The 14,950-nt window shown below is 30.6% G+C and overlaps 3 protein-coding genes across 3 annotated transcripts; 1 reads left to right on the top strand and 2 right to left on the bottom strand.

The window, feature by feature from the left end:
- Window positions 1-6,681: 6,681 nt before the first annotated feature.
- LOC126832776 (methionyl-tRNA formyltransferase, mitochondrial) lies at window positions 6,682-8,686 on the bottom strand. Its single transcript, XM_050563713.1, has 5 exons — window positions 8,273-8,686; window positions 7,998-8,198; window positions 7,693-7,815; window positions 7,448-7,626; window positions 6,682-7,280 (listed from the first exon to the last, which is right to left on the bottom strand). Exons 1-5 carry the CDS (start codon window positions 8,461-8,463, stop codon window positions 6,901-6,903), a joined length of 1,074 nt encoding a protein of 357 aa, XP_050419670.1. The 5' UTR covers window positions 8,464-8,686; the 3' UTR covers window positions 6,682-6,900.
- Window positions 8,687-10,598: 1,912 nt separating this feature from the next.
- LOC126832751 (arrestin domain-containing protein 17-like) lies at window positions 10,599-12,890 on the top strand. The gene is made up of 7 exons (XM_050563659.1): window positions 10,599-10,858; window positions 10,996-11,160; window positions 11,228-11,403; window positions 11,497-11,670; window positions 11,743-11,940; window positions 12,032-12,161; window positions 12,713-12,890. Exons 1-7 carry the CDS (start codon window positions 10,765-10,767, stop codon window positions 12,793-12,795), a joined length of 1,020 nt encoding a protein of 339 aa, XP_050419616.1. The 5' UTR covers window positions 10,599-10,764; the 3' UTR covers window positions 12,796-12,890.
- LOC126832752 (probable U3 small nucleolar RNA-associated protein 11) lies at window positions 12,572-14,460 on the bottom strand. The gene is made up of 2 exons (XM_050563660.1): window positions 14,314-14,460; window positions 12,572-13,743 (listed from the first exon to the last, which is right to left on the bottom strand). The coding sequence occupies exon 2, from the start codon at window positions 13,733-13,735 to the stop codon at window positions 12,974-12,976; it is 762 nt and encodes a 253-aa protein (XP_050419617.1). The 5' UTR covers window positions 13,736-13,743; window positions 14,314-14,460; the 3' UTR covers window positions 12,572-12,973.
- Between the last annotated feature and the right edge of the window lie 490 nt (window positions 14,461-14,950).

Genomic DNA, 14,950 nt, shown 5'->3' on the forward strand with positions numbered 1-14,950 from the left:
CTTTTATTTATAATAATTCCTGTAGACCTGTGACCTCTCCGTCCCCTCGTTGCTTTGATTCCATTATGTCTATACTCTACTGTACTAGTCCTCTCGGATAAAATACCTTTCAAATTAACGCTTTGATGCTTATTTTTAAATACAGAACCTCAATTAAATACTTTCTAACTTTGCTGGTTTATACCGTGCTTGGTTTGGACTGTACTGGCTAGAAAATACTAACTACCGATTTGCATCGAAGCGTTTTTTCGAAAGTGATTTTATCACTTACAGATTTAAAAATGTCTGTAAACCTGTGACCTCCCCGTCCCGTCCCGTATTTTTTCTTGATTTATATTTATATGTGGTTTTCTGTTGTGTATAGTTTTTTTTAATTCTTATAATATATATTTTATATGACTTATATTTCATTATGTTTTATGTATTTATCATGTTTGTTGTTATGTTGTACCTAATATGTTACTTTTATGACCACTTTATATATAACTCTAATTTTGTATATTATAAGAATTTGTTGTAAATTATTATAAAAAAACCATACGGACATGTTTCATGTTGCGGATGCAACAGACAGACTGAAAAATGTTAATATAATTTTATATTTTTTTCTGTGTAATAATATTATGCAATATTATACGCGTGTGCTTTTAATATGACGTGTGCATATAATAAGAGAGTATCCAGCCTGACGAATGTCTGTAATGCCTCCTCAGTAGAGAGCTAATCTAATCTTAGATAGCTAAGATTATAATGTTACATTGTATCGCACGTGTCACATTTGGCCAGCCGACCGACCGTTACGAAAAGTATCCGAATCACCGTTGTATGGTATTCAATACTTTTGTTTATTGGAACATGATGATTTGCTGTAAAGTAGATTTTAGATGAATGAATATGTAAAAGGACAATCTCAGCCTTATGTTTACAAGAAATATGTTTTTTATTTAATAGCAGTACCAAAATTGTAGGATGAGAAGCTGAGAAGATTATATTTTTACAATGATGAGCTTGCTATTTTACAGTGTTTACAGACACAAGGTTGCCTCGTGTAAGAAAGTATTTATTTACATTGAAACGTTCGAACGTTGAGTAAACCAACTACAAAGTAACAGTTTAACAAATTATTTTACAAATTTAAAATAAAGATTTGCACAATTCACAAAAAAGAGCGAATAATCAGTGACTACAAAAATTCACATTGTTATTTATAATTGAGCCATGTAATTTTATTAAAACCGTCATTTAAAATAAAGGTAAAGGAAAAAATAAATACAATTAAATAAAAAGTATTCATACAAACGAAACAAATTACATATTACAATAAATTAAAAGAAATATCATTCTAGAATTCTTTTGGTCGCCGCAATGTCTGCCAGCAGTCCGTTCAAGCCCAACACGTTCAAACTAAACTGTTCGTGCCCGGCTGTACTGATGTTGTATTTGATGGCGTCTGTGCCTATTCGGTGCATGCAAAGTGATGTCTCTGACTCGAGAGTAGTCAATAGACCATTTAAATCTTCAACATTGCCCGTGACTTCCACGTCCAACTCTTTGTCCTTACTGTAACCGACGCAAACGTCAGACGACATGTAGTGTTCGAGAAGCGATTTCACGGGATTGTGAACGGATAAGACGTTAACTTGGTCTTTGGTTGACCGCTTTTAATGGTCCATTTCATGTAGATCAGTACTCTATCGTCATACACCGTGAATATCCACATTGAGTTGTTTACACGAGTGTTCCGCACCCCTACTTTCCCTAGCTTGTGGTTGTGCACTTGTTACAATTTTGACAATTTGAACTTGTCGAATTTACTGACTCATTGGCGAGGGGCATTGACACAACTAGAGGGGGTGCTGAGGAAGTGCGGACGTTTTTAAAACTATGAAAGCTCCCTCGGAATTTCAGTAAAAATTATAAACCTTACTTGGGGGACGTGTCTGTTTGGTCGCTGACATTATTTTAGAGTCTGAACGAGTTAAGAAGGATTTGACCTTTCTCAGCACCCCCTCTAGTTGCGCCAATGGCGAGGGGGCGTTTGGAATCGTAGAAGAAGAGTGACGAAAATAGCCGACTTTGGCATGTCCCAGAGACGTTTACAGGCAAGCGCTAAAAGCATTTGCACACTTGTCCCAAATCGTTTGTTTGTCGTTTAGTTCCAATAGCAGAACAATAGTAACAATATATATATATGTTTTGTATGGCAAAACAAAATGTGCGATTCATTCTATTATAGGTACATTTTTATAGGTACACAGATCGTTTCTAAACTGACAGATAGCTATTATCCGTTCCAATACAGAACATGGTGTAGACACACTACAGTTAATCAGTTAGCTTTGAAAATATTTTCTTAAACCTTGGTATGAATTGGAGCGTAGCCCCCAACTAGAGCGAAACTCTAGTTTTTATAAAAAAAAAAAACCCCTGGAATTTGGTATTCTATTGCATTTTAGGTATAATCCAACACAAATTACGTGATGTGTTTATTCTAATTATTTAATCATTTATACGATTATTTTTCCCGTTTACTCGATTATATTACTCGTTTTGAACGACACTAACAACACATAGTTCACGTTGAAACCTTTGTCGGTTTTTATATATACCTGTAGTTCATAATCGGTATTGGGATTTAAATTAGTATATTTTACCGCGGGTTCCTCTGTTTCTTTTACTATTTGTGTTGCATCCGATAAATTCTGTAATATTCAAATCATATGTATTATTGTAATACTGGTTTAGTACTTTTGCAATACTAAATGTGTAATTGAATTTACAACGTCTTACCTTTAGTATTACGTGGAAACCCGTTACAAAACCGTTGAGTTTATTACATTTTTCTTTATCCACATACCACTTTATCAAAGCAGTTTGATTGTTCACATATCTTGGCTAACGTCTAGAACTGGGGCTAAATTAGGTGCTGTAATGTAAAACAAAAACAAAAATCATTTATTTATTAATTTGACACTCGATCGAATCTACATTATGAACATTATTATTACTCGATGTGGTTGTGTGTACGAAAATTACATTTTCGCTTTCGCCGTATGTGTAACCAGTTGTGATCGGTTCTACTTTTATGACGTACTGAGTATTGGGTATTAAATCCAATGTACATTCAGTTGTATTTTCAACAATAATGTTGGTCCAATTACTATTGACGGTTTGCCGAGAACAGCTATAGTGCCGATTAATCTGAAAATCCATAATTTGGGTAAAATATTCAAAGGAAAACGATTTAAAAAACATACAACGATTAAAGATATAAAAGTATCGAATAAAAACTCGTATACTAACTATACTAACTAATAGAAAAATAGATTTATAAGTTATGTAACTAGAAGAACTTAATAGTCGTTAATCATGTATTCATAAATAATTAGTCGATGCAATTAAATTTGCTTTAGGTATATGTAATGTTAAATATTGTCTATCTATTGTCCCTAAATAATAAAAATTGATTTTTCCTTAAAATTTAAAAAAAAACCGTATGTTATAAGACCCGAAAATATATTCAATTTTTCAATTTTTGGTAAATAAAAATAATTAATTTCTAATTTTAGGTACAGTTAACTCTACAGAAAATAGTCTAAATTATCCTAATTAAATTTGTACGAATAATAGGTTCTACGGTTAATAGTGAACGTAGGTAAAAACAAAAAATTAATTTTAGAAATTAGTGTACAGCAATTTTTCAAAAACGGTAGAAATCTATTTCGTACACGTTTATGAATTTAGGTAAAAAAAAAAAACCAAAAATAATAATTAATTAATCTATTGCATACGTAGAAATTAAAAATTTGTTGAATTGAGAAACATAATAAAAGTTTAAAATGAGTTTTAAACTCAGCAGCAAGTTTTATTATATTATTTTTTATAATAATTAGTCTAGTATTATTTATTTGGTACTGTTTTTACCACAATTACTTGAAACATCTTGAAAAATATTCATGACTATCCTAATCCTTATATTACCATAAGTATTTAAATAAAACTGTAGGTAGTTACAGAATAATAAATTTGCCTGTGTTTTAACATGGATATGTTATTGGGCTGGATACAATATATTTCATGTCTCATGTTCGCGTTATCCATGTTTAAAATGTATATTTGTAAAATGATAATTTTACTATAACTCACTCTAACATTGAAATTATTTGTAGTATAATGTATCAATTTGGAAAAAAAGTATCATTATTACTTACAAGTAGTATAATCACTGTCAAACATTATTGTTAAGTCAATATTTTGCTTAAAATTGTATTTTTAGTATTAAAGTGGATAAAATAATGTGGTCGACTAACTGTAATCAACAAATCTTAATAAATTCCAAAGGTACAAAATAGTATTCTCAATGCAGAATACATACTTAATGTATGGTCACGAGACCTTCCGCAGTTTCACTATCAACCGCTACAAGTTCATCATTTTTTTAGGAGTTGGGTATAGGCAATTTATTTGCAAAATATCTTAATTTAAAGATTTAACTGTAATAATTATTTATTAACACAAATATACATTTTGACACTTGTTGTTTTTTACACAAACTTCACTTAAATAAAGCTATTAGTAAGAATATAGATAGTCATGATGTCTAGGTCATCTCTAGGTCTACTCTGATGGGTATTCTATATGTGTAAATATATGTATACATATATTATGTCAAATGAATAATTAATGTTTAATTGTTTTTGAGTTACCAACTATAATTTTTTTAAACGATAAAATGTAATAACAACAATAATAATAATAATTTATGTAATTGTCAGCGTTGGGCGGGCGTCAACTACTAATCTTAAATGTGTCCGTATTGGAATATTGTGTTATCTTAATTTCTTATTTTTTTAAATTTTGCTACATTTTGCTTTTAGGCGAGAGACTACAATATAGTTAAACACTCAAGACTATACACAATAATAATATTATGTTATTATCTGAAAAAAATGCTACTACTATTCGCCCCATTGACCATTCGATAGAATACAATTCTGTTAGTCAATAATAATCCGGTCAGGCATAATAATATTATATTGTTTTACTATATTAAAAATAATAATTGTATTATACACATTTACATTCGGTCCATCTTCAAACTACTTCTGTATCAAACAATGAGTAAGTAAACGGACAAAAATACATAATATTAGTATTATTTTTCAGATAAATCACAACGAACCTAACCTAACATAAACGCATTTCGTTGATACCCGATTTTAATAAATATACAGCTGGCTTTATTTTTTCATGGAAATTACCAAAAATATATTTATTATTTTAATTTCCCAACGCATTTGCATAATTTCAACTAAAATCAAACAATTTGTTTGTTGATTTCACTTGGACCTTGGACATGTAAATATTTAGATAAATCTCAATATGCAAATATTTAAATGATATACCTATGCTTTTTTCAAGATTTTTGCAAAATCTTAATTTTAAAGTTAAACTGTGATTAGGACTATTTTTTGGCAGTTAATTTATTTTTCACAGCAGTCTTGACAGTGGTTTAAAAAATAAAATCATCTAAACATGGCAAAAGCATATTCTTATCGCTCATATCCATTATTCTTTATCGAATAAATAATTATAATAGTTTTTTTTTACATACTTAAAATATACTGAGAAGTCTGTCTAGGTTCTCTCGTCGGTTTTTCCTATACTTTTAACTCAACGTTCACAATTTATATATTTTAATTCTGACATTTTTTAAAACTTTTTTTAAGTGCTTCTGATTAAGGTAAAATTTAAGTTTGTAAACACGTTTTTACGATTATTCTAATAGGGTAGACGTCCTCTTAAACATTGGATAGAGCTTTTCAATTTGAAAATGGAATTTTTTAAACCAGTTGAATATTGATCGAACGAGGTTAGTATTAACTAAAGAAAACAAATATATATACAGTAAACGAGACATTTTCAATGACGTCTCGAATCTTAACAGGTAAACTTTCTTTTAATTTGAAAAAAATCCATGTTTTCTGCAGACCAATGAATGACAAAACCGCAACATAATGAAAATACATTTCCCATACCTGTTCGCATTCATAGCAACCTTAAAAAATGTACTACGGTCAAAGAGTAATAATTTTTTTTTTTTGGTATTTCCTTAATAAAAAAAAATTGTATAATTTACAGTCCAAGTATTCAAATTCGATAGTTTTAAACAGATGCATAGTACAAATTTTCAATGCTCATCTGTTATCATTCATCAGAGAAGGGGGGGGGATTAGTTCTCATCAAAATTTACATTTTACTCTTTGTAAACCTAAAAATGTTTTTTTATAAAATTAAAATAGGAATCGAATAACTGTTGTCTCATTGATCTTCTAGAAAAAGATAACGCAATGAATTTATAGATGGTGAAAAAGAAAAAACTACTCGACACCTTTGGCCAAAAATAGGTGTTAATATTTTAGACGTAAGATAACTTGGGCGTTTTTTAAATAATTATTTATTTAAAAACAAATTCAAAATACAATTTTTTTTATCCAAAATACCTCCTCAGCTCCGCATTGAAGTTAAAAAAAATAATAATTACAAATGTATTTTTATATGACCAAATTTGAATAAAAATATATTTAAATAACTTTCATTTTCATTTTTTTTACACCATAATTTAAATAAAAAATATGATCTAAATATTATCATTTTTCCTTTTCGATATAGTTATTATTATACATATTTTTTCAATTTAAGAGCGATATGTATACTTAATACTTAGGACAGACTCTCTCCCGAAATTTTCAAATGCAATATTTGTAATTTTTGCTTTGTATTATTATTATTATTATTACTAACTAAACAAAACATATACAATATCAATTATGGTTACTAATAAAATAAAACAAATGTAACAGAACCATCAGTTGTATTACAGATCTATCAGTCGAGAAATCAATCCAGTCGCGTAGTCGTAAACTTGCGGTCACATTCTGGCCGTTTACCCACATAACCGCTATAGAAATCGTATCCAAACATGATTTTACTTCCGGAAATTTTGACCTGTCCGACTGATATATATCCTCCTTTGCCGCCACACTTAACCAAAAGTATACGTTTCCGTTTGTCGTACACTATTGCGCCCGGCGTTGACTGGTCGCTCACATTCGGCAAATTGTTCCGATTGACTTTGACCTGAAACAGTCTGACGTGCGTTCCATGCCACGTCGTCAGCAATGGCCATAACCCGTCAAGGGCTCGATATTTGTTGTACAATAATTTTGAATCTGATGTCTCCCAATCAACAACGGCCATTGATTTTTCTACTTTGGGCGCTAGACGCACAACACAAAATACTTCAAGTTAAAATAATATAATGGGAGTTGTATACCATTTGTTTTCTAAATGAAAAAATCAATCCAGTAGTCAAAAAGTTGTTGCGAGACAAGTCGAAGGTAACAACTTTTGTTTAAAAAAAAAATTTACTAGTGTATGAATTTACCGTAAGTGATGCCGGATTCAGGTTGTGGCATTGCCGTTCTTAAATTTCGGGTCAGTTCTTTAAAAGTGTCCACCAACAAACGGCCACCCATTTCGGCTAGTTTTTCTTTAAGCTGTTTGGCTGTTTCATGTTGGCCGACACTGCAGCTATGTTGTCTTACTATTTCGCCAATGTCGAATCTAACAAACATTAAACAAGTATAAAGCTACGATACAGACAGAGCGTCGTACCACTATTCGTATTACTTGTGAGGATGAATTTTCATTACTGTGACGCCGGACATTAAATCACCGTTTAGGATCGTGTAAACGATAGGTGCGGCTCCTCGCCACCTCGGTAAAAGACTGGCGTGCACGTTAATCATACCCCTGTAATAAAAACATTACTTTTAAGCGGCTAAAACGAACTACACGACTGTTAACAATATCTTGAGCATTAACTGGTAATGGAAACGTTACCAAATCAATTACAATTACTGTTTTAAGTAAAACAATTGCAATTATATAAACTTATAGTGTTTGTTTATAAACAGTACATTGATAAAACTTACAACGGAAACGATTTGATTATTTCTTCAGGTATTAATCGTCCAAACGAAACGACCACACCAATGTCATAATTTCCTTCTATTTGCGCTTTGCTAATGGGCCATTCAAAGGTAAGTAGTCTTTCTTCTTTAGCCAAACTATGCACTACATTTCCTTTAGAAGTTGTTACTACGTCGAGTCGAGAGATTATAGTCTGAGTACGCCTAGGCAAAAAATAAATGTATGTATAACCTGACAAAGGTTCTAAGATTTACAAAATAATGAAAAACATGCATACATTTTCGATGTCAGCGTTAGAAGGTTCTTAACAGAAAAATCGTCATTGCCGAAAAATAAAATTCGCCACGGAGGACTCGACGAGTTACATTTGCCTCGTAACGAAACGGTCGAATGAAATAGAGACGGCTTCTTGAACGCTCTACAAACGCTCTTTTGAATTTTATAACTTACAAGTTTCAAACTTAACATGGTAATGAAAACGTTAATGTTCTACATAGCTAAATAATACAGCGATTCTTGAAAATATTATACAAACTACTCATCGTAATTTCATTGTATCACAAAAGTATTACATATTCAACGTGTAGGTACATTATTCGTTAATAATTTAAAAATTGAGACCATTAGTAATTAATAACATTTTGAAATTTGAGAACGTTCGATTCGAATTTCAATTTTTGAAGGTACGGTGTGAGATAACAGTGCTACTGATAACAACACTAATGATAACAGTATTATCTACCGTGAAAAAAGTGATAAGAAATCTGCCGGATCAAATTTACTATTTAGAAATCTTATGATTAAGTTGGATAAGTTCATCGATTTGGTTTAGCATTAAGTAATTACTTTTTAACTACCTATAGCTCGGGTTATAATTTTCACAGTATACATTATAAAACCTATACTTAATTCATAAATTATTCCTACAACCTATTTACTTACTTTCTTGACCATGTAACATTAAACAATTGAAGATGTATCGACGAATATACTATTTTTCACCCGCATGATAATTAAATAACTTCTACCACAGATTAAATACACATAGATAAACCAAGACATGTAATTTTTGGGTAGATGGAACTAAATCATTAAGTTCAATATACATAGAAAATATATTTTCAGCTTTTTGAAAAGGCAGGAATTCAAACTGTATCCCCTCGAAGAGTTGTTTTAAGCATTTTAAAATCCAAGTCATAGATACATATTATGTTTAAAAAAACTGTTTTGTTCGATTTTTGTGTAAGCCAACAGACGACCTAAAAAGAAGTATTTGTTCATAATTTTTTAACTCGCAGAAAAAATTATACTTGATGTTTCCTCCACAAAATTGTAAATACCTATGTCCTAAATATTAACATTATAATAATATTATATACTTATATTTTTTATTATTTGAATTTTATATTCGTATAATATCATATTTTACAAAGAATTTAAAAATTCGTTAATGATTTTGTTGAAATACTCACTCACAAAAATGTATGTTGGTAATTAAAAAATATAGTACCTATAGCATAATAATATTTTGAATAAAAAATATACTTGTTAATGATAAAAAAAATATTTATGACGTTTTTGTATTTTATTAAAACGTACAAACCTATAGAGTATAGACCTATAAAGAAATGATTTATGGGTCTATGGTACTAATTAAATCTTTAGATTCATATGCCTTATCTTAGACTAATATCCTCTCTAGTAAATAATAAACATGTTTTTAGCCGTCTAAAATTATTATGTTTTCTTTTAGTATTATAAGAGTTAATGTATATTATGTATTTTTACAACTTTGGAGGCGATTAAAAAATAACTAAACATGCTAAAGAAATTCTCATGCTAGATTGTGACAGAAAGTATCATATAAAAAAATAGGTATTTATGATTTACCATGTCTTAATTTTTTTAACTTTTTTCTAACTGAATTATTGTTTTTTGCTTAACTAAAAAAATTTTAAAAACAGAATTTAAGGTCGTAACACAATTCACTGGAGAACAGTCAAGACTATTTTGGCCAAAAATAAAGTTTTAATCGTTATTTGGATTTAGAAAAAAAATCAGATTACTAAGTGAAAACCCGATAAAGTCTTTAAAACAAATATTCTTGAAAAACTGATTAATAATAACTGTTCAGAGTTATCGCAGACTTTTTTAGGGATAAAAATAATCAAATTTACACAGCAAAAAATTGATTGTCTTGTATTTATGAAACTTTAATAATTAAATTAAGTTTATTTGAATTGTAGCCATTTTGGTGGTAAACAATGACCCATCGGTGAAACAACAATTGTTTTTTTTTTTTGTTTGGAAGAAGAAAATTATTTACATTTTGTATTGTTTTCAACCACAATAATATATTTTTATGGTGTATTCATCCATGATTTTAACTTGGTCAATAGTTTAGCGTGTTGACCAAAAGCGTTACAATAATTAATATAATAATATTATACTTAAGTCGGACCAACGGTTAATGATTGAAAAAATTGATCAAGCCATAAACATAACCTAAAAAGAGAGTATTCAATATAATATTGTATTGACAATTTTGCGTGAAATCGGCTTGTTTTATTATGATAAGTGCTATAAATAGTGTAGTTAAACCATAACTGTTAACATGATTAAATATCGTTGACGGTTTCTTTATTATTTTTCTGTTCAGTTTTATTCAATCCTTTTTGTATCGTGTATTCAAAAATGATAATCGTGTCGATAGGTTTTTGAATTGTTGTTTTGTTCAGCCAAAAAAAAACAAACGATAATTATTTCATTATGGAATTATCTTTGGACGACCCTTGCCAGTTGTTCTTTCCGGGAGAAGTCGTAATGGGAGTTTTACGTTTACACAACATCGATGAATTGATCGGTAAGTCAACGTAGAAGTTGAAGTTTAAAATGAAAACTGAAATGTGTATAAGATTCGTTAAAAAAAAAACCCGTGACTTTCAACCTGTCTTTAATAATGTTTAATAATTGTTAATAATTATTATTCATCGACCTTAGGCATGCCGCCCATCGTCAGAGTTAACGGATACACTATCGTGTGGAAAACCAATTCCAAGTGCGATACCGAAGAGTATTGTTCATTTTTCGAAGACCAAGCGGTTATGAACAAAATTTTGCCTGAAAACAACAACTCGACGACATCATTGAACCTACCAACAGAAAGTATGGTTTGTTTCTAATTTAATGACATTAAAATACCGTATATTTAATGGCTACGTATACACTCCAGTCTATTCCAGTACGTACAAGTTCCATTTCGTCTTACCCGATAATCTACCGCCGTCCTACGAAGTCCAGTTTGGCCACACGAGATATAAAATTTCGGCGAATTTCAACAGCAATACTGCTTTTACGTATTTTAGTGTCGGCCAATGGGTGGGGTTGAAGAAACGTGCTAACTCAGTCGTAGGTGTACTGTTCATGATTAATTGCCTACCGTTAAATTTGTCTCTTCTTTTATTTTCTTTAATAAGAACTTGTTTTGTGTTGAATTTTTAGGATAGAAAAACGAGTTTTATTCCGTCGTTGTGTATCTGTTGGTGTCCCGTTGTTAAAGCATCGTTCCATCTAGAGCAAACTCAATATTTGCCCGGAGAGACTGTCTATTTAGACGCTGTTATCAAAAACAATTCTTGGGACGACATTATATATTCTAAAGCGTTCATCGTTCAAGTAAGTCAATTGAAAATTTTGCTGAAAATATTAGTTTTTTTTTTTTTTTTTTTAATGTCTCTATAATTTCAGAATACGAAATATGTAAAAACCCATCATATTATACCGATTAAGTATAAGAGAACCGTTGTGGAAGAAACGAGAGGGCTCATATCCAGTGGTCATAATCAAGTTTGGTCTCGGCAACCGTTGTACATACCTCCGGTGATTCCGACCACAAAAAAGTGTAACAATCCGTTTAACTTTTTCGATGTAGAATATAAACTGAAGGTAATTTACGATAGTGATGAAATGTCGGTTTCAGTCAAAAGCATAATACAATAATTTAAAACTAAGTTTTTTATTATTTTTTTTTTTCAAGATTCACATTGTTATGAAGAGTTCTAAAGAAAAAACTTTGTTCTCACAAAGATTGTTGATCGGCAATTGGGACGACAGCATGAGCTGTACAAAACTGAACGATCATAAAAAAAAACCAATCCAGCTTCTTCGTAAGCGTTTTTTTTAGCTTATATTGAAACTTTGGACTTTTTCCCCCAAAAAATTGGCCAATTTTTCAATTAGGAAGTTACAAAATTAAATAACTTTAGGTATTCACATTGATACCACTCAGAACAAAGGTATTAGTCATGTTGTATTCCTTAATGAAATCTAATGAAAATACATATACTTCTTGTTAAGATTTTACTCTTCTAATCCTAAAATGGTTGCTCCCGTTTTGTTACAAAAAATCGTGCAAATTAATTAATGGACTAGTAGTGTAAAATAAAATTGTATAAGTGCTCTTATAAAATTAATCTCTAATTTTTATATTTAAATACATTTTATAAGCTTTTAAACCAAGACATTACATAAGTCCTTAAAACACTAATTTTATGACAATTGCTTGATTATTTCTCAAGCTTTGAATACACTATGATTTTTCAGGACTACTTCACTGGTTGAAACACTAAGTTTTTACATCTTCATAAGTACCTACTATATTTTATATTACAAGATGAACAATAATAAGATAATAATTAAACGAATTGTTATGTTTCAGAATTTTCCACCGATGATTGTCAGATGAGCAAATTACAAAACAACGACTTCAAACCCAAATACGTGGTTTATCAGACTAATTGAAAGTTTTGAACGTTTAACTCGCTAAATGTTTATTATGGAAGTATTTTTTTTTTGTTATTATTTTATATTGAGATGTTTTTTTTTTTTTTTTACTATTCGTTACTTTATAATAGATAAATGTTAATTTATTCAAAAAGAGAAAATATACAAAATCGCAAATTGTTTTCTATAATATCATTTATTTTTTTCTTTCATATTTCCATTTGTAAATGGGCGCAGAATCTTTGGTCGCGGGTTGTATCCTTTTGGGTGCTTCGTTTTTCTTGGATCTAATCAAATGGGTTTTGATCTCTAGTTTTCTCTGCACGACCGTTAGTTCTTTTTCCCTGGTTTTGCGTCGTTCTAGTTCGCGGTAGGCTTTACGTTTTTCGGAGACGACTTGCTTAATTGTTTCCTCGTCAATGTCGGGCAATTCTATTGTTTCCAAATCCGACATCCGTAAGCGATTCGTCTTCCTGTCGACCAGTGCCGGATGAGTATTCAATTTGTTGGCCAGACTGGTGGAGCTGTGCGCTTCGTCGTCTTCAAAAAACATATGTGTATTTTTTGTTTGATTCGCTTGATCGAGAAAGTGCAATTCCGACTGCAAGCGTTCCACTTTTTTTCTCTCCATGGTAGCTCGCATATTAATATACTTCAAATCTTTTGTTTGCATCAGTTTTATTTGGTCTTCGGTATGTTCGTCTTCTTCGCGTATTTCCGTGTGGCGGCCATCTTCTACCTTGGATTTGACCATGTGGAAATAAAACTCATCCGGGTTGCGGTTTTGTGCACGTTTCTTCAACAACTTCATCACGCGCTCGCGTTCCTGATGGTGTCTGGCGCGCACTTTGTAGTCCTTTTTCTTCTCCAACAAACCATATTTCTCACGTAGTTCGGGTTGGTGACGTTCACGATGAGTTTTCTGATTAACTTTCGACGCTTTCTTCCAAGACGACATTGTGACACCTGTAATTTTAATAAATCTATAAACATTTGCCAGGAATTGAAGACTTTTACATATTATTCAACAAAATTATCGAAAACAATTCTGTTGGAATTAAAACAATAAAATTCTGCTCGTTTCAATCCAATGTAAATGACATTAAAAAATAATAATTCGACAGTTTTGGATTTTAAACACCAGAAGCTTTTAGTCATATAATCTTAACTTACAAATAAAGAATAAAGTATAATTACACTCATTGTAGTTAACTGTAAAGCAAGCAAACGTCAGCAGCAATATTGTGTACTTATTTCTATATATTATTATAAATTAGTATACCTAATCGTAGTATTATGTGTAATCACAAAACGGAATATTGTTTCGCAGCAAAAACAAAATAAATCTACTTGTCTTATCCCATCAAGTAAACGGAAAGTAATATAACGTAGTGAACTTCAAGAAAACGTTATTTTAAGTCTCTGAATTTCTGAAAATACCGTTTCGCAATAGAAACAAAAGAACGTAACCAGTTTTCATTCCCTGCTTAAAGCAATAAAATTCACATACAAAATACTTAGATTTTGACTACTTACGGTTGTTTTTTGACGAAAAATCACTAATCCGGTACCTTTGACGTGTGCTTTTGGACTTTTTTAGGGCTTTTGACTTGAATTAAACATAATACAACATTAACTATTATAGTTATTATTGCTGTGATGGGCAGTGGTGTGCTGTTATCACTGTTATCAGTCATCATACAAAATAACGATTTGAATCAAATGATATGTTTGGTAGCACGTGGTTTTGACTTGTGATAAACGGGTAACAACTGATAAGGAGTTCAAACTCTTTAGATTTTGTCTTTTTCCAGCGGTTACCACTAAATAACAATTGAGATGACACATGACAGATGCCTTTAAACAATCTGTATAATCTGTATATTATTGTCTGTTTACAAAAAATAGGGTTTTAAATATAAAAAAAATAAAATAGCCAACACAATAAGGTCTTCAGGAATTAACTTCATAAATTATAACTGAGTGATTTAAATCTCATTTAAATAAATTGTAGAGATGGAAAAAACAATAAGAATATAAATTATTTCATTGACAATAAACGTGTTGCGACTTGTGTGAGTGTTGATTTTCGGGTTTCTTCGATAACAATTTTTTATTTGTACGACCCGACGAATCGGCCTAATTTGTGTGTGGAAAGGTGTACTTAATAAGA

The sequence above is a fragment of the Adelges cooleyi genome, unplaced genomic scaffold (assembly GCF_023614345.1).
Source record: "Adelges cooleyi isolate 19-005CV unplaced genomic scaffold, UGA_ACOO_1.1 ACOO_flye_CR_arks_rails_tigmint_CR_PRNA_167, whole genome shotgun sequence".
Classification (NCBI taxonomy): Eukaryota; Metazoa; Arthropoda; class Insecta; order Hemiptera; family Adelgidae; genus Adelges; species Adelges cooleyi.

Coding starts and splice junctions, on each gene's coding strand:
- LOC126832776 (XM_050563713.1), bottom strand. CDS start 8,463: ATGTTAAGTTTGAAACTTGTAAGTTATAAAATTCAAAAGAGCGTTTGT. Junction 7,816..7,997: donor ATAATCAAATCGTTTCCGTT/GTAAGTTTTATC, acceptor TTTTTATTACAG/GGGTATGATTAACGTGCACG. Junction 7,627..7,692: donor ATGAAAATTCATCCTCACAA/GTAATACGAATA, acceptor AATGTTTGTTAG/ATTCGACATTGGCGAAATAG.
- LOC126832751 (XM_050563659.1), top strand. CDS start 10,765: ATGGAATTATCTTTGGACGACCCTTGCCAGTTGTTCTTTCCGGGAGAA. Junction 10,859..10,995: donor CAACATCGATGAATTGATCG/GTAAGTCAACGT, acceptor CATCGACCTTAG/GCATGCCGCCCATCGTCAGA. Junction 11,941..12,031: donor ATGTAGAATATAAACTGAAG/GTAATTTACGAT, acceptor TTTTTTTTCAAG/ATTCACATTGTTATGAAGAG.
- LOC126832752 (XM_050563660.1), bottom strand. CDS start 13,735: ATGTCGTCTTGGAAGAAAGCGTCGAAAGTTAATCAGAAAACTCATCGT.